Source organism: Gastrolobium bilobum, unplaced genomic scaffold, assembly GCF_033153095.1.
Source record: "Gastrolobium bilobum isolate Gb01-03AN ecotype WA unplaced genomic scaffold, APGP_CSIRO_Gbil_v1 utg75794, whole genome shotgun sequence".
In the NCBI taxonomy this organism is placed as follows: Eukaryota; Viridiplantae; Streptophyta; class Magnoliopsida; order Fabales; family Fabaceae; genus Gastrolobium; species Gastrolobium bilobum.
Window position 1 is genome coordinate 4437 of NW_026898439.1, and position 18313 is coordinate 22749.

Genomic DNA, 18313 nt, shown 5'->3' on the forward strand with positions numbered 1-18313 from the left:
TATTAATTTATAATAAATTATAACTATTGGAATTATGGAAATTAACGGTAAAAAAAAAATTGTAAGATGTTGTAAAATTTTGTAGTTATGAAAATAACGCGGTTCTACCAATTTATTGTACATCCGACGCATAGGAGAGTATTAATGATGGAATAAATAAAATTTATATTAGATATTTAAATAAAATAGCAATATAGTCGTATGCAGTTTTTTCCCTTAAAATTTAAACTATTTAATAGTTTCTTTATTTCAATAGCAATACTCACGCAATTATTACTTTATATGACAAATAAACAAAGGGAAAGGTTATACTTACAACCTATTTTTCTTTAATACCTCTTGCCACCAATATCTTAACCGTTGATTTTCATCAATCAACGGTTAAGATTTACTGCGAATTAATAATTATTTAATAAATTTTATTTGTGAAAATCTTAACCGTTTATTGACGGAAATCAACTGTATTTTGTTATTCATGTTTTATAGTTAATTATTTAATATTTAATTGTTGGCAAGATTACAATAACTGTGTTTTGTAGAGTGACATTATATACTAACAACGATACTATAGTAAGATCATATAGATTAAAAAAAAATATTAGTGTGTGAATGGTCATTGTATAGGCAAATAGTATACAAATCAATGAATTACAAGATTGTATATTGATAAAAGATTTGTGGTCTCTATCAATCTAAAACGGGAAGTCGATCTAATTCAAATTATACTAAGGAGCCATATATTCTTACATCGAATATTTATAGATTTACGTGCGTATAACGATTTAAAATTTTAATAAATCATAATCGCTATCTAAAAGGATATCAAATCGAGCACGTGACCAGAGACTATAAAGCTTAAGGGTTTGTCGACAGCAAAGAAAATTGAGAGAGCAAAGAAAATTGAGAGTGAGCTTAAGGGTTTGTCGACAGCAAAGAAAATTGAGAGAGAACGTCCTTGTTTTAGCTTTGCGCGCTCCAGAGAGATGGAGAAAGATTTGGTTCACCGTTTCCATAAAAGGAAAAGATCCAGCAGCAATCCAGTCCAGAACCATACGCGACGCAGGCTTACTACTATTGAATATGAATACATACCTCTGCCGGAAGATGAAGAAGAAGAACTGGTAGAGGAGGAAGTAGTTGAGAAAGTGGTAGAGAAAGAAGAAGAAGAAGAACCAGTAGAGGAGGAAGAGGAAGAAGATCCAGAAGAGGAAGAAGAAGAAGAACCAGTAGAGGAGGAAGAGGAAGAAGATCCGGAAGAGGAAGAAGAAGATCGGGAAGAGGAGGGAGAAGGCTGTGAAATTGAGTTGGAATACTATGTGCATTGCCAAGGGAGTGAAAATCATGATGAGGATGTTGGAGAAAACAATCCTATGGAAGATGATGAAGCAACATCTAAGTTTAAGGGCATAGACCCTATTTCTGTCACCCTTTCTAACCCTAAAGTCCTCGACTGCTGCAGCTGCTGTCAACCATTGACTATTCCTGTCTTCCAGGTATAATATATCCTTGCCCCATCTATCATTCTTAAACTTCAGCTTTTTCTGTTTTCTTTTCATTAATTTGCAGTTTAATTTGTTTTTGGTGAAAAATTGTGATTGCCTATCGGTTTTACCCTGATTCGAGAATCAAATTCAGAATTATATGTAATGAAAATTTTCTATTTGCTATTGATTCATTTGATTATATTTATCATTTACTGTTCACTGATTATATGCATATATGGTGATCCTGCGCTAATGTTATTTGTTGAGTGCCTCAAGTCTTAGCAGTTTATAATTTTTAGTCTTTGCACCATCTTTTCTGTATCCTGCGCTAATGTTTATATCATTTAGCTCTGTTACAAAGTTGAATTAGGCAGAGTCTCATATGCAATATATCATGTACGTTGTTAACAGGAGACCAAAAAAAGCTTTATGTGATATGAACTTTAATTTCTGTGAGCTTATTGCTAGAAATTTTTGATTAAGTAAGCTATATTTTTCATTACGGTATTAAGTATCATTCTGATACATCACCATATAATGCAAAATCTAATTTAATAACTTCATTTGTGATTTTTGCAGTGCGAGAAAGGGCATTTTGCTTGCTTTACCTGTTGTGCTCTTGGAAGGGAGTGTCTTGAGTGCTCATCTCGCATTCATTACAACCGTTGCAAAGCTATTGAGAAAGTGTTGGAATCTATTAACATATCATGCCTTAATGCAAAATATGGTTGCAAAGAGACATTGAGTTACGGTGAAAGGAATAACCATGAGAAGAAATGTATCTACATTCCATGTTTATGCCCACACAAAGGTTGTGACTTTGTTGCCTCATCAAAGGAGTTATCCCTCCACTTCAGCAAAAAACATAAAAGTTCTGGAATCCAATTTTTATACAATCACTCTTTCCATGTATCCGTGAATTCTGATGATGAATTTCTTATTCTTCAAGAGCAAACAGATGGAAATTTGTTTATTCTCAAAAACAATGTTGTTGAGAATATGGGAAATGTGGTCACTATTAGCTGCATGGGGCCTAACTCTTCTCAGCCAGGGTATGGTCATGCTATAGCCGCCAAGTCTAACGGAAGCTGTCTAACGTTGATGTCTTCTACCAAGAACATTCAAATGGGCACTGCAGATATTCCTTCATCAGGGTTCCTTGTGATTCCATTTGACTGTTTTAATTGTTATGCATCTCTCCATCTGGAGATTTGCATAAGAAAAAGATAGAATGCTTCACACATTGCAGAGTGGGAAGGTCCTTAGCTCTTTGTGGGTTCATTTATAGATATAGAAATTAGTCTTTGATCGTTTTCTTTATGTAATTTTTGTCTTATAGTGAGACGAATCATATTCTTTATTAGTACTTAGTTAACCAAGTACTGCATGAATACATATGTTTGGTGTTTTAATATTTTAATCTTTAATTATTTATGAGGAAACTTGTTTAGTCAATCTTGTCAGGCTTTTTTAAGTGGAATACATTTATATGTTTCCAGCCATCATCCCCTTTTTATTTTTGTCTTTTCACATGCGCACTTTACCTCCTGGACACTTGAGCAGAAAATGACCTCTCTCCCAAAATCCTTCTTTTGATTGGAGCTTCCACCCATTCATAACAACATCATATCCTTGTGAAATTGGTACCAGATTGCATGCATCAACTGTCCAGAAGCTTGGAAGGGGCCCTGTGAGAGGTTTAATTAAGCTACTGACTGATTCCATCAAAGACTAAGTAAGGTTGAGATCAACCCAAACCTTTGTTTTAGAATTTGTTCAATCACTTGTAAGTGTAAAGGAAGACTTCCATATTATGTTCCCTGAAAAATTCGATTCCAAGGCATATATATGCAAGGGCCAAGGGGTGGAGATTTTGTTCTTTTAGCTAATATTTGGTGCTAGGAGTAACTTCATTGGTTGGGAGGGATTGACTAAATTAAGAAAAAAAATCTGATTTTTAAACCCATGCATGTATTGGCTTGAATGTAAATCAAATCTGGAAATTTCATGTTTCCATTTTTGACTGACTTGTTCATATGTGAAGTAGGATCGGTGGAAGGGGGTGAAGGAAGGAATTTTTTAGCTTTCTCCACAAAGGCAGTTTGTGAGATAACAGACGACTGAGGTAAAAAAATGACAGATTCTATTTTGGAAGGATGATTTGATCATGTCCAAATATTGACTTTATTTCTCCAGATTTGGGTTGTGGTTGGAAACTTTTTTTATTTATTTAAATAATGTTTTGTGATACTCCTCTGGTGTTTTAAATGGGTTGCTACTGTTCCAATGTCTATGAAGTGGATTTATTTGGGTTGCTACTGCGTCAAATGGATTTATTTTACTAGTCGGGCAGATATAGTCTAACTCTTTCTTTCTATGGTTTGCTGTGCCACCTTTGTAAATGTATTCAATACCCTCTGTTCTGTTGGTTGTCTTGGTTAGACATTTCTCAAGGCACTCTTTCGTGAGACAAGAAATTAATAAATAGTATATCCATTTGACGAAACTAATAAGGCAGTGAGATACATATACATATAAATGTTTGGAAGGTATGTGTTTGCAATCATGTAGCTGTGGAAATAATAATATATCCTTGTTGATCCTGCAAGCATGTGAGCAGAAAAAAATTAGTTATGGTCATATGTTAAGTCGTAAAGGAATCTTGGACAGATATTGCGTTACTGAATGATAATATATGAGGGATTTAAAAACAGAATGCATGAAGAAGATTTGAGGATTGAAAGTGGTTACTACTTAGCAACCACATTAGTAAAACTCTCATATTTAATTTACAGTTGGATAATATGTGTGTTGTTTCCCAACCTCATAATACTACGATAAGGTTGACACTGATTTTTTTTTTTTTTTTTTGATAACAAGGTTGACACTGATTTAAATTTGCCTTAGGTGTGAATGCATTTGTTTGTTGCCTCCAATCTGCCCATGTGTTGACTGAACCCTCAATTTGAAGTTGTTGTCTAGGAGGAGATTCTGTATCATTATTAAGCATTGTAGAGTTTAATAGTACCCTACAGTCATGACCATTACCGTTGGTTAAGAATCTTTTGCCCTCTAATTCTGCTCTTTTCCATAGAATTGGTTATAATTTTATTTGTTTATTAGCTGTTGGATTAATGTGGTTTTATTTAACCTTGTTGTTTTAGATTGAGGGAATGACCAAAGCAATGGAGTTGAGTATCATTATTGTTGTCAGCAGAGTGGTTATAAGCGTCTTATTGCTATTCATGCTGGAAAACCCAAGGGCAGTCTGAAGGAAGCATTAAAAGTTGAAAATGATAGAGTTAGACGCCTTAGCTTAAGTGAACAAGCCCTTGAAAAGGCTACTGAGTCACTTGGAACTGATCTTATTAGGTAATATCTGCTTTCTTAACAAATATCATATATACTATTCTACCATATCTATACAAATGATCTACTACTTCTTTTCCACTTTTCAAAAAAAAAATTGCAGCAATCTGATTGTAATGCTTTCAATTTTGTATATTAGATTCACCCAGAAAAACTTTTTGAGGGTGTACCCCAAGGGTACACGGGTCAACTCCTCCAACTACAAGCCTCTGGTTGGCTGGATGCATGGTGCTCAAAAGGTTGCAGTCAATATGCAGATTTTCAATTTGTGTTTCACTTTTTCCCCTTTTTTCTGAATGGCAACATATATAGTGATGAAAATTGAGTAGTGATGATTTAAAATTATTCTGTAACAGGCATAATCCTATTATTCTGTAACAGGCATAATGACAACATGGTGCTGAAAATTGCATAGTGATGATTTAAAATTTCTTAAAAGTTGAACACCAATGCATCTGAAGTTTTAATCCATTCTAAATTTACTGCAACATTGTTATTGTGTATATAATTAGGTTACTTTATTGTTAAATTCAAATTGAAAGATGAATGCTTCTCCTTCTTTCATCTAGACTGATTCTTCTTTAGGAGGTTAATTTGTGTTAACGCTTTAAACATCAGATTATAAGTCTTTGTTCCAATGGCAGGGATATGGCAGAACAAGGTTCACAATTCCTGCACAATAGGAGGTTTCCAAACTGGAAATAGCAGATTTCTTGATAAAAAAGCATCCAAATCCAAAGGGGGTTGTCTATGACTATTAATTTTTCAATCTGAGATTATCACATGAGACGTTGGGTTTAATCTATGGAATGTGTGAAAGATGATTCTGTGGCCCTCTTCAATTACATGTCCAATATTTGTCCATGGATACTGTATAAATATCAGATCTGTATTATTTAAATAGTGCGAGCAAGACTGAGAAATCTGGTGGATAGTCCATGTTAATTTTGCCTAACTGCCCAATGTTTCTTTATATTATTTAAGTTATTTTGTGAGGCCACTTCACAGCTAACGGGTTACACCTTTATAACAGTCAACAATTCAAAGATACCAGCAATTAACAGCTAATGAGAGAGCTGATGCGTGTGACGGTGTGACCTGTTATCTGAGGTGAATATTGTATAATAAATTTGAACGAAAAAGTAAAGGGGGTTATTTTTTGTAAAATAATCCCCTTTATCTCTCTATATGTTTATCTTTGCAACATATATGGGAGGGGGTGACTTTTATGGCTTCCCTATATATTTCTACTCTTGGTTTTTTTTAGGAGGTTTCTTTGGCCTAGACCCAACTATCTTATAAATCAAACAGGGTATGACAATATTACCTATGGAACTTGACTGAAGCTGAAATTTAAGGCTAAGCTTAATGATAAGTCTCTTAATGGAGACTTATAGCATATGATTTAATTGGAAAAAGAAGAGAAAAAATATTTATTTTGCTGTAAAATACCCAAAAAAATATGGAGTTGTTGGATCTTTTGTAGATTAATTGTTAATGGGCTGTAACATTCCATTTTTCAGGCCCATTTTCCTTTTGCATCAGAAATACCCATTAGAGGAAAGAAAAGAAGACAGCATGAGAAAAAAAAAGGGAAGTGATGGGCCGGACTTAAAATACTAAAGCCCAAAAGGAAAGGAAGAAAGAAGCAAAAAAAAAAGAAAAGAAGGAAAGAAGGAGAAGTCTGTAGCAGAAACGTGAAGAAAAGAAAAGAAAACGCAAACCCTAGCGAACCCACATCGTGCAATCAGAATCCACTTCATCCATCCCTAATCCCTGCCCCAAATCGATCCAGAAGGTCAGAATATCCTTTGTCCACGGTTCATCTGTCCAAATTGACCCATACCCACAGTCCATGAAGAAGAAGAAATCACGAAAACCCTAGCCACTATTTTTGGATTCAGAAAAAGCCAAACAAAGATCCGTTACTTAGTGGATGCTGGAGCGATTGTGAGAGCACGTCAGTGTACGGGTTGAAGGAACGACAATTCCATCCGATTTGTAAGAGCAGAGGAGTGGAGCACTGTGGGGACCACTCATTTGCAGCGCACAAGCAGCGCGTCATATTGCTGAGCTGGAGAAAAAGAGGATAGTGTGCAAAGAGCCCTATAAAAAGGGAAATAGGAGTGAGTCATGTGGCTCCTTCTCTCTTCTGGTTCTGATTTACCGTTTCTTAGTTTTTGTTTTCTGAACAATTTTTATTTTATTTTAAGTTCTGTTTTGTAATGAGATTCTGGTTCATTTTGATGAACTTGATGCATGTCTTTACAGCACTGAGATTGCCGGTTGTTAGGCCAGTGCTGTAATTTTAGTTTTTAGAATTTTTATTTTGTGATTTCTGTAGTTCTCTGTTACTGTTTGTAAGCCTCATCCATATGGATAGTGGCTAACTTCTTAGAGGTTGGGTTTAGGTGATACCCAAACCTCAGTGCTTGTTAAATGTTTGGTTTTCTGGTTTTAATGTTTATATCTCAGTTGTTTAATGCTTTTTCTAATGTTTAAAATTATCTGCATTTTGGCCGAATGTCAGAGGTTTGGTTAGGAGTTAGTTGTTGAGAAACAACTAACTCTGGATTCTGCATTAGACACATGGACTTAGATGAGAAATCATCTAAGGGATCTCATTTCAGAAATGAAGGAGTCCTCATGTAATATTGGACCTGAGTCTCAAGAGTCCTAATCTCACTTGGCATAGAGATATGGAAGTGGGATACTTTGGGATAAAATAATTTTTAAGAGATTAAAATTAACAATACAGTTCTGTTAACTGAGAATCTTAGGATGAGCTTTTTGTTAATCAAATTATTTTTCAAGCACTGTGGGGAAGGAGAGCCAGAACTCAACCCACCTTTTTAAACTTCTTTATCAACTCAGATTTCTAATTTCCTTTGTTATTTCATATTTCAATCTCTGTTCTGTTTCCAATTTTAAATACAAAAAAAGAAAAGAAAATTCTTGTCACATCTGTCATTTAATTTGCTTCATTCTTACTCCTTATTTTATAACTTAGGAAAGTAATTCAGAAAAATTTTAAAAGAAAAGTGAACAGTAGTATTTTAGATCCATTCTAGATTATTTTTACCTTACAATTTTTATTTCTTTTATTTTCAAATAGTAACTCAGTTTTAAGCAATTACAAATTTTAGTCATTTCAAAACGCCAACGATCCTTGTGGGAACGATAACTGGGACTTATAACAGCCCTATATTACTTGTTGTCGCGTATACTTGCGCGCATTACTTGCACAACTGTTAGCAAGGCAACACTTAACATATAATAGGTTCATCTGAAATGCCTTTCTTGTTTCAGGGTAGTAGGTTTGAGAACTCAAATAGTTCAGTGATGGTTTGTTTACTTCTAAATAAAATCTCAGCTTGAATGCCAATTATTAATCTAGAATGCCTTTCTTGCTTCACTAGAAGTTACTATGGTGTTGTGAGCTTATCAATACTTCTTGAATTATACTGTAATATATTTTCTTTTTTCTTCTCACATTGTGTTATATTGGAATATATTCACTTTTGTTCATATACTCTTTAAATGTTTTAACTTTGATATATCATTACAGAAATTTTTTGATGAGTTTTTTTTTTTTTTTTACCCCATGAAGCAGAGGAATTTTTGGAAGATTTTGTAAAACAAAACCTGATTCCTTTAGCTGTGCCTGTATCCCATGACACACTTAAGTTGATGAAAGCTGATGGTAGGAAAATAGTTTTGACAATTGTTGAGGATGAAAACGAAGAAAGATCACGGGAACTGATTAAGTTATTGAAAGCTGCTGCATCTGCAAATCGGGACTTAATATTTGGTTATATTGGAGTTAAACAGCTGGAAGAATTTGCTGAAAATTTTGATATTGGGACTAAACTACCAAAAATGGTCGTTTGGAATAAAAGTGATGATTACCTTACAGTAAGTCAATGATTTTTTTCTTGAAAAAAGTTATTTTAGTTTATCCTAATTGTAGTTCTCTTATTGCTCTGTCTTTTTTTACATGTCTGGTTTCAGGTTTAATTTCTTTTTTTCCTTATTCTGACACTCCTCCATTGCATGTCTTATTCTTTTCAATTTGGATCTATATGTATATACTTGTGTATTTTCGAGATGACTGTTGCAGAAGAAGAAAAATGTCATATTCTGGCATTCATCTCACGTGAGTAGGCATCTATGATTATATATGCATAGGGTATACCAGCATTCTAGTGTGGAAGTGAGAATTTAGATACCCTGGTATTAAATACCTGGAGTTTAAGATCTTGATGATTGGTGTGGCTATTAAACTTTGTTTATTTATATAGCTGGTATCCTGAAGAATGAGATTTTGGATTTCCAGATATCACACATTCCCATAACCCCAGGATTCCAGACATTGGTTATGGGTGAGGATCTGTGAGCATACCAAATGCCTCCATAATGTTTACTACTTTTAATCTGCATCTCCTTTGATCCTCAATTCGAGGATTGCTTTGTGATATTTGTTGCATTTGTTTTAGGTGCTTTACCATTTATATCTGGTTGATGAAGCTCCAAACATGATATCCACCCTAATCATTTTGCTGAGTGATCCTGATTCATCAACTGTTACGGTAAGCTGTATGAGTAATTGATATTAGACTAAGATCCTCTGCATAGTATAGTGTTTATATTCTGCTTTTCATTAGGTTGCTTGGGTGGCTTTGTCAAGCGTCATTGCTTCAGTACCCAAGGAGGTGCTTCCTTCTTACATAAAACTGGTCCGTGATGCTGTGTCAACATCCCGGGATAAGGAGCGAAGGAAAAAGAAGGTGGGCTATAACTATGTAAAATATAACTTTGAATAATATTCCTAATTGCGACATTCAGATGTTGTGTTTTAGGTTTGTAATAGTTATTTTGAGAATATATAGTACGGCCTATGTGAACCAATGACCATCAATCACATTGATTTTACTTTGCTGTTCTTATTGAACTTCTTGGTTCTAAAAATCGTGAAATAAGGAAGCGTGTTCTGCTCATCCTAATGCAGAGAACAAGGTAGAATCCTTCTCATTATTAACTGTACACATTTTTAGATGGCTCCATGTAAAACTGAAGAGAACAATATTGATTTTGCATGATAATGATACTGATGCATCTTTCTGGCAGGAAGATATTGCTAAAGTGGATAATGCACTTGGACCAATTGTTCGCTCACTTTCACGTCAAATTGGGGAAAGCAAGTTAGCATTGGAGTTGCTGTTGGAGTTGTCTAAAAGTAAAAAGGTGTGCAATCTCGTAGGAAACATTCAAGGAAGTATACTTCTCCTGGTGACAATGTTAAACAGTGATGATGTTGAAGCAGCCAAAAATGACTTGAGTTGCTGGAGAACCTCTCTTTCCTTGTGCAGAATGTTATACAGATGGCAAAGGCAAATTATCTTAAGCCTTTACTGCTGAACCTTTCTACAGGTATTCCATGAATGAGATACATCATTTGAACTTATAGTGATCAGCCAAATCCAGTTAGTGCTCAGTGGATGCAAGAAGAGAAAAGTTTGTCCAAGGAAAAGTGATCTCAATATAGACAATGCTTCTTCACACTCTTTGGAGGACCAACAAAAGATTAAACACAGCAGTGCTGACCAATCACACTAGTTCAATGTATATATCTCAGTTGTAATCATATCAGGATTGTAATTTCCCAATTGTAATATCAATAAAATTGATTATTTTCTTTCAACAATTGTATTCTTCCCATATATGACTTGATTGACCTCTATCAATAAAACACGGTATATGTTGCCATTTGAGTACTGACATTCAGAAACTCTTTAACATGACAGTAACAGAAACTATGAGAAGAATTAATCAACTATATTATTTCTAACTGTCCCTTTTATCGGATTATAATATAATTAAGTACAGTAGTGGGGCTAGCTTGCTGGTTTTTAATTCAGAGTACCTGGTCATTGAACACAAAAATCAGAAGGGAAAAAATACCAGTACACAATGAGAATGAACTAGATAAACCATACAAATGGATTCTTTATGATTATAACAATCAATTGGTAGCTATAACCGCATAGTCTATAACCATCACATTCACTTCAAACTATTATAATTTATCAACAAGTATGTAATGAACTTCTTGAACTTTATTAATATATTGTTAGTATACTGATAACTCACCGCTTGCGTCAGATTTTAATTTTCCCTTATGTTATAGAAATTGTATTGGTTGAAGACCTTGTCTCACTTGAATTCATGGCATATTCCAAAACATAACATAGATAAATAAGAGAGAGAAATACATAAAAAAGGAAAATAAAAATAAAAAACTAAAGAAATTAAGTAATAAAAATAAAGAAAAAAAGAAGAAACTAAGTAAATAAATAAATAGGAGAAGAAAAATGGAGAGAAAAAAACAGAAAATAAAAGAGAAGAAGGAAAAAAAAACTAATTCAATTCATATATAACTGATTTTTTAAATCATATCGATTGTACTGATTTTTTAAACTAATTCGATTTCAAAACTAAATAACCAATTCAATTCATGAATTAAATTTTAAAAATTAGTTCTTTAAAATGCAATTCAGTTCAGTTATTTTGATTCTTTTAATTTTCCACACCACAACATATTATCCATGAATTTCTATTATAAACTAGATATATATGTAGTGGGATAGGTTATTCTACCTACTCCCTATTTGCCTACCTTTTGCCTACCCCTCTCAGCATCGTTGGATTTTAATCTCATCTAACGGTTCACATTCCAAATATAAGTAAAAGCCTTTTACTCTTTTTTCTCTCTCTGACTCCCGCTTGTTCTCTCCTCCCCCACGCAGCTTTGACAACCCTCTCTCCCGCCGTCGGGCATTGACAGCATCGGTTTTCCAATATTTTTTCCCTAGTTCTTAATTTCTCTAATTTCCTCTATTAATCGATCTCTGCAATTCGTCGTCTGGTACTTAACTCACTTCACTACCTCTATTCATTCTTTCTTTCGTTCTCTCTTCCCCTACGATGAACAAGACGCGGCTTTGACAACTCTCTTCCGCCGCTGGTCATTGACAGTTCTGCCAATCCCGAATCTATCTTCTCCACTCTCTAATACATATCTGTCGTTGAACGGTTAGCATCATTTTTTTCACTTTCAATTAGCAAATTCTCTAATTACCTCTACTTTTTCCCTAATTTTCTTATAATTCTTTTTTTTGTCTCTTTATTTTTTTTCGAGGGTTTGTCATTTGCAATACGACTTTTTTACCCAAAACTCTGAATCATTTGTTCATGTATTAGGGAGTGGTTTGGCGTCAAGAAACTCTGAATCATTCACCATCAATTTCTTTTCATTTGATTGCTTTCTGTTTCAGTAATTAGAAACCAGATATTAACCTTATTGATTGTGTAGGACCAATTTGCATGGAATTAGCTCATTTAGTGTGGAATTAGTTCTCATGTTACTTCGCAATACTCTAGGACCGATTTGCATTACCATTTATCTTTTTAAATGCTATGTGGTGGTTGCTTCATTTGTGGCATATTTTTCTCACATATGCTTATATCAATTTTAGTTTTCCTTTTCACGGCTTATCAATTTGTCTTTGCAATATGACTTATTTTATTTTTATTTTTTTTACAAAGTGAACCCAAAACTCTGAACCTCTTTTGGGAAGTTAATCGATGGCATCAGATTCAAACGTTAATGCAACCAGCAACACGCTCCAGTCCATATGTTACAAGCGCGGTTCCCTTCAGCATCTTCATCAGGTATATTTATTCCTCCTCATTTTCATTTTCGTTTATAATTGTAAGTGGTGAAAATTGAGGCCGGCTAATGTGGAATGCGAAAAATGTTTTTATTGATGTACTATCTAATAGGGCAACTCGTGTTTTATTATATTTTGGATTTTTGATATGTATTTTCTTCTTTTTTATTGTGCTCGGGCATTAATCATAACAAGTTTTACTATCACGAATATGAATTCTTTTCATTTTTTATCCTTGATCAAATATTGAATATTTACGATTCAAATTTACCCAGATCGATGATACAGGGACCAATTTTGCACAACTTGGAGATACTGATGACGATCCAACAGATTACATTGACTTTAGTGATGAGATTGAATACGACATGCCTCATGAAATGGAAGAGCACATACAAAATGACTCAATTAATAGTATGTCAAATGTCATTCCGTTGACACCGACAAAGAATATTGGTATTTCAATTGAGGTTGGAATGGAATTTTCTGAAAGGAAAGATGTAATAGACTTGTACAAAGCATTTGGTATGGGAAAAGGTTTTGGAATTCGGGCACGACAAACCAAGAAGAATTACATGAAGCTAACGTGTGCTAGAGAGGGTCGTCCAGCACCGAAGACAAACAATGTTGGTGAAGTTTGTGAAACCAAATCAAGGAATACATCATCATCACGCATAGGGTGTAAAGCTTGTCTCAAGGCTTCTATGAATGGAGACACAAACATGTGGAAAGTTACATATTTTGACGACAATCATAATCATGGTTTGGTTACTCCGAAGAGTGTTCCATATATAAGATCATATAGACAAATGCCTGATGTTGCTAGATCATTAGTTGAAAAATTCAATGACTCGGGCTTGCCCACTGGAAAGGTGGCCACCATCCTCAGAGGCCATGATATAATGTTTGACAGTCGAGATTGTTATAATCATATGAAAAATGTAAGGAGGAAAATATATGACGCTGGGGATGCACAAGCTGTGGTACGTTATTGTAATAGACAACAATCAATGAATCCAAATTTCTTTTATTCGATCAAGTACGACGATGACGATCGCATGGAAAGCTTTTTTTGGATTGATGCGAGGTCTAGACACTCATATTACAACGTTGGCGTAAGGAAGGAAATGATGTGCTAAGTAAAGACAAAGAAATGTGTTTTCCTAATGGAGATGGATTGGTTCACAACCTTCACCTAAACTCTAAATGTCATACACTTATTGAGCTTGCACAGAGGTCAGATGAAGCATTTAAATTTATTTCTGATGGTCTTGATGCTCTTGCTACATCTGCAAAAAAAATTCCAACATTTGGGGAGAGTACAACTCTTGGGGATAATGACATTAATTCTCAACTCGAAGAGTCTTCTACAATGAACTTGAAGGACCCCAACATTTCCCAAACAAAAGGCCGAAAAAGGATTCGTAGCGGGATTGAAGAAGCATCAAAGCAAACCAATATTTGCGGACATTGCAAGAAACGAGGACATAATAAGCGCACCTGCAAAGAATAAATAAGCATTCATTATAGATATTTTTTTGTGTATTCAATTATTTACAGTTTCTGCTACTGTCATGTTGTAGTTCTATTTAAAAAGTAGAGTGGAATGGAAATATTGTAATTTTGTCTTTGTGGTTCTATTTTACTGTCATGTTGTGGTTCTATTTACCAAGAAAGCATTTAGTACTTTTTAATTATTAATTTTATTTCTGGCATTTTTATCAATCCCGCTCTATAATAATTAATGAGTGTACAGTGAGTGTGTTTGAAGAGCTTCTAAATTTGAATAGTCAAATATGTTGTGTGTTACTCATAGAGGCCAATCAAGACTCCGCAATAAGAATACAATTCATAAAGAAAGAATCAATTTTTATTTATATGGCAATTGCTCTGTTACATCCTAGTATGATTACAACTGAGATAAATACATTGAACTAAAGGAATATTACAAGTGGAAGAAGAAGAACAGTCCTAGAGCTCTGTCATTATGTATTGAAAATTTACAATAATAGCTGCTGCCTAGTTATAAGCTACAACGAATAGCTGCTCCACCATTGGTTGTGATAACAACACTTAGGTCATGTAAGGCTCGATGTACATGCTTCCTCATTGGACATCATGGTAGTGTAGACTTGTACTGACTCCTACAAGTCACAAGTTAAAAACAATATCAGACAAGAAAGCTTGCAGTACTATTATTACTCTAAATCACATGCATACAAGAGATTTGACCAATAAATTTTAGACGAGGAAAAGAGGAACTGGTACTAACTAGCTTGTTGTAGAGTTTCAACATAACAAAACTCCATTATGCTAAAGTCCCTAAAAAGATAGATAAAGAAATAGCATTCATAATGTTTTACCACATTTCAGTAGTTAAGAATTTATTAGCATGAATTCCTACAATTGAGCTCACCCTTGAGCCTAGAAGCAACATCCTTATGACTAATTGCTGTATCATCATTGGTTGTATTCTGAGTATTCAAGAGGTTATTACTTCTTTTGCTGCTGGTCAAACATTTTTTTCAGCTGCCTACCTTGTTCTTCAATTAGCAACTGTAATTTTCTCTGAATCTGGACCAAGAAAGCAAGTTAAATGAAAATCTGAAGTTAGGAAAGAATATTATTAGAATCCAACTATCCTAACCAATCAGTTTATGTATCCAATTTCCTCAACATTTTTTCAACCAATAACTGCCCTAAACCCTAACTCATCCATGCTTTAGCACAATATATTGCAAGAAGCCCAAAATGCAAATAGGCAGAGATGTCCTAGTGCTTTTAAATATATCATGTTTTGCTTGTAAAAGGGATATATTGTTCTAAAAGTTGTGGTTAGAGTTTGAGCAAATGATGTACCAAGTAAGAACCTGAAAGGTATGGCAAACATGGAAATATACTAGTAGAAATAAAAAGTTATAAGAGAAGACAATAGCAAGGATATACCTCAAGCTGTTCATGAAGATACCTTCGAGCATCTAATTCCAGGTGAAATGCCTCTGTAATTTGCAAGCCACTGCAAATCAAGAGTATTGTCAATTTAGTAGATTTATCGAGTAACAGCATCTGAGGTCACTATGAAATTAACCAAGCAACTTAATCAAGTACTAGAATTATAGAAATATAACAGTGGTTTAGGCAAAAGAACCAAGCAACTTAATCAACTTAAAAGGCGTTGTTACTTTGAGTAAGATCGCTGCCATCTGGAAGAGATAGTAGACTAAAACTATTATTTTCATTGGGTAGCTCAAACTTTCTACCATATTAATGGATATAAATGCATTTTTTTTTCTATATTGTAACTTCCTAAACTTGAAGTCTATTTAACTAAAAAGACAATAGTAACTGTAAACAATCCAAAACAACGCCATATAATTACATGTTGTCTATTAGAATGGTCTACCAAATTTCTTTTATTGTAATAGACCATTCTACACCTAATATTGATCTATAAACAATCCAAATTTGCTACCAGAACATGTTGAATTTTAAAGGATTATTTCTTTGACAAGTTACCTTCCAAAACAAGAAGATACCAATCATCAACCCAGCCATACATCCATTATATTCGTTAGACTAACAGGTTTTGATTTACAACAACAAAACACGGGCATGAGAGTGAGAGAATTGGCGGCTTGAAAAGCACAAGATCTCTCTCAATGTTAGGAGGTAACGGTAAAGGTTCCTCTTCTTCCACAATTTGCAGAAACGCAGCATCCTAATGGTAACAAACAAACAGAAATTGCAATTCCAAAAAAAAAAAAAAAAAACTAGTTTAGGTATTGAAGTGGACCACGAAAGAAAGAATGAATAGAGGTAGTGAAGTGAGTTAAGTACCAGACGACGAATCGCAGAGATCGATTAATAGAGGAAATTAGAGAAATTAAGAACTAGGGAAAAAATATTGGAAAACCGATGCTGTCAATGCCCGACGGCGGGAGAGAGGGTTGTCAAAGCTGCGTGGGGGAGGAGAGAACAAGCGGGAGTCAGAGAGAGAAAAAAGAGTAAAAGGCTTTTACTTATATTTGGAATGTGAACCGTTAGATGAGATTAAAATCCAACGATGCTGAGAGGGGTAGGCAAAAGGTAGGCAAATAGGGAGTAGGTAGAATAACCTATCCCATATGTAGTTGCTTCATCACTTTTACTTTCCTCAATTTTTCATTTTTAATATCACATATTTTGAGATAGGTTATTCTACCTACCATTTTTTTTTTTGCCTACCTTTGCCTACCACCCTCCAACACCGTTAGATCAGAATCTCAAGGAGAGAGAAAGATAAATGTTAGTTAAGATTCTGATCTAATAGTGTTTTATAGTGGTAGGCAAAGGTAGGCATAAAAAATAGTAGGTAGAATAACCTATCCCATATAAATTTGGGATAAGTTATTCTACCTACTATTTTTTCTGCCTACCTTTGTCTACCACCCTCCAACATCATTAGATCAGAATCTTAACTAATATTTATCTTTCTCTCTCTTCTTGAGATTCTGATCTAACGGTGTTGGAGGGTGGTAAGCAAAGGTAGGCAGAAAAAATAGTAGGTAGAATAACTTATCCCTATATTTTTAATGTTAATAATAGAAAAAATATTATAAATTTGTTACTCTCCCAGCATTTTTATATTCTATTTGGCATTTCAACAAGAAAGTCAATGCGTCCCATAGTGCCAAAAACTAATCATATGGGTTTTAAATAAATTACCATATGTGAACTTAAAAAATATGTGATTGCAAGACCCTATAAGAAATTCTTATTCGCTTAACTACATTTAATAACTATCAAAAAAATTTATTCATTAAGGTTAATTCCTTATACTCCATAATCGCAGTAAAATTCAAGTTATTTTTTTTTTCAAAAAAAAAATATTCATAGTTATTTACTTATTATTATACCTTATTTATTTATTGTCTTAACAATGAGTTACTAATTTTTTATTAACGAAAAATAACAAAATATACTCAACAACCAATACATATTTAATAACTCGGCTATATATTAACAACCAACGAGTCATTGATTTTCTTTTATATTGATCATATAATAAATTATTAAATATATATTAAATAATAAGCTTTAATTATTTTATTTTATTTTATTTTTGTAATAGGGAGGGGCCAGGCTCCAAGAAAAAACAAAAATTACATTGCTATGCTAACATCAAATGACAAACTTGGTGTATTCTTAAACAGATGTGCGGGAGAGTTAAGATGAACCTGGTCCATGTTATGGTTTCTGTTGTGATTCTTTGTTAACCAGTAGGCATAAACATTGTTTTCCCTACAGAAGTGCATGTATCGAACCTCCCAGTCCTCTGCCAACCATTTTCAAATTTGTTTTAGAGTAAATACTATTTTTGGTCTTCAGCGAATTTTACGATACCCTCTTTAGTCCCTAGTAATAAAAAAAAGCCATTTGTGGTCCTTGATTTTTTTCAAATTAGGTCCACGTTAGTCCTTCCGTTAGTGGGGCTCCAACATCGTTACTAACATTTCTCACGTGGACCGTTAAATCGCTGAGTAAGATTCCAAGTAGGATTTAAAACAACGTCGTACCTTAAGTGGTTGTCTTCTTCTCTTTCATTCTTTATTTCTGAAAATACAATAACCCAACACACCCATCTTCTTTTCCACAACCAAATCCTGCTGCCCCTCTCCTTCTCCGCCATGCCTCCTGCCAGTGGCGAACTTAGAAAATTTTATTTATGTCTGCACATTTAGTGGGGTTAAT

General features: G+C 34.1%; 3 protein-coding genes and 1 long non-coding RNA gene across 7 annotated transcripts; 3 read left to right on the plus strand and 1 right to left on the minus strand.

The window, feature by feature from the left end:
* The first annotated feature begins 900 nt into the window (after window positions 1-900).
* On the plus strand, window positions 901-5756 carry LOC133316327 (E3 ubiquitin-protein ligase SINA-like 10). Of its 3 annotated transcripts, none has more exons than XR_009752188.1 (7): window positions 901-1493; window positions 2064-2742; window positions 3135-3224; window positions 3529-3609; window positions 4649-4856; window positions 4993-5092; window positions 5498-5756. XR_009752188.1 is itself a non-coding variant. In XM_061518062.1 (2 exons), exons 1-2 carry the CDS (start codon window positions 984-986, stop codon window positions 2712-2714), a joined length of 1161 nt encoding a protein of 386 aa, XP_061374046.1. In that variant the 5' UTR covers window positions 901-983; the 3' UTR covers window positions 2715-2805. The 3 variants fall into 3 exon arrangements, 1 of the variants encoding a protein (XP_061374046.1); XR_009752187.1 differs by having other exon boundaries at window positions 3532-3609; XM_061518062.1 differs by lacking the exons at window positions 3135-3224; window positions 3529-3609; window positions 4649-4856; window positions 4993-5092; window positions 5498-5756 and having other exon boundaries at window positions 2064-2805.
* Window positions 5757-11673: 5917 nt separating this feature from the next.
* LOC133316329 (protein FAR1-RELATED SEQUENCE 5-like) lies at window positions 11674-14213 on the plus strand. 2 transcript variants are annotated; one of them, XM_061518064.1, is made up of 3 exons: window positions 11674-11945; window positions 12459-12584; window positions 12859-14213. In XM_061518064.1, exons 2-3 carry the CDS (start codon window positions 12498-12500, stop codon window positions 13720-13722), a joined length of 951 nt encoding a protein of 316 aa, XP_061374048.1. In that variant the 5' UTR covers window positions 11674-11945; window positions 12459-12497; the 3' UTR covers window positions 13723-14213. The 2 variants fall into 2 exon arrangements, with proteins under 2 accessions (XP_061374048.1, XP_061374049.1); XM_061518065.1 differs by having other exon boundaries at window positions 12872-14213.
* LOC133316328 (uncharacterized) lies at window positions 13737-14096 on the plus strand. The gene has a single exon (XM_061518063.1). It carries the CDS (start codon window positions 13737-13739, stop codon window positions 14094-14096), a length of 360 nt encoding a protein of 119 aa, XP_061374047.1.
* Window positions 14214-14468: 255 nt separating the features above from the next.
* LOC133316330 (uncharacterized) lies at window positions 14469-16540 on the minus strand. The gene is made up of 5 exons (XR_009752190.1): window positions 16421-16540; window positions 16100-16301; window positions 15530-15599; window positions 15000-15157; window positions 14469-14727 (listed from the first exon to the last, which is right to left on the minus strand). It is a non-coding gene; the product is annotated as an uncharacterized LOC133316330 (long non-coding RNA).
* Between the last annotated feature and the right edge of the window lie 1773 nt (window positions 16541-18313).

Bases quoted from the DNA above. Each gene is read 5' to 3' on its own strand.
- LOC133316328 (XM_061518063.1), top strand. From the start codon at position 13,737: ATGTGTTTTCCTAATGGAGATGGATTGGTTCACAACCTTCACCTAAAC.
- LOC133316329 (XM_061518064.1), top strand. From the start codon at position 12,498: ATGGCATCAGATTCAAACGTTAATGCAACCAGCAACACGCTCCAGTCC. The intron at 12,585-12,858 runs GTATATTTATTC...AAATTTACCCAG, and splicing joins CCCTTCAGCATCTTCATCAG to ATCGATGATACAGGGACCAA.
- LOC133316327 (XM_061518062.1), top strand. From the start codon at position 984: ATGGAGAAAGATTTGGTTCACCGTTTCCATAAAAGGAAAAGATCCAGC. The intron at 1,494-2,063 runs GTATAATATATC...TGATTTTTGCAG, and splicing joins TGACTATTCCTGTCTTCCAG to TGCGAGAAAGGGCATTTTGC.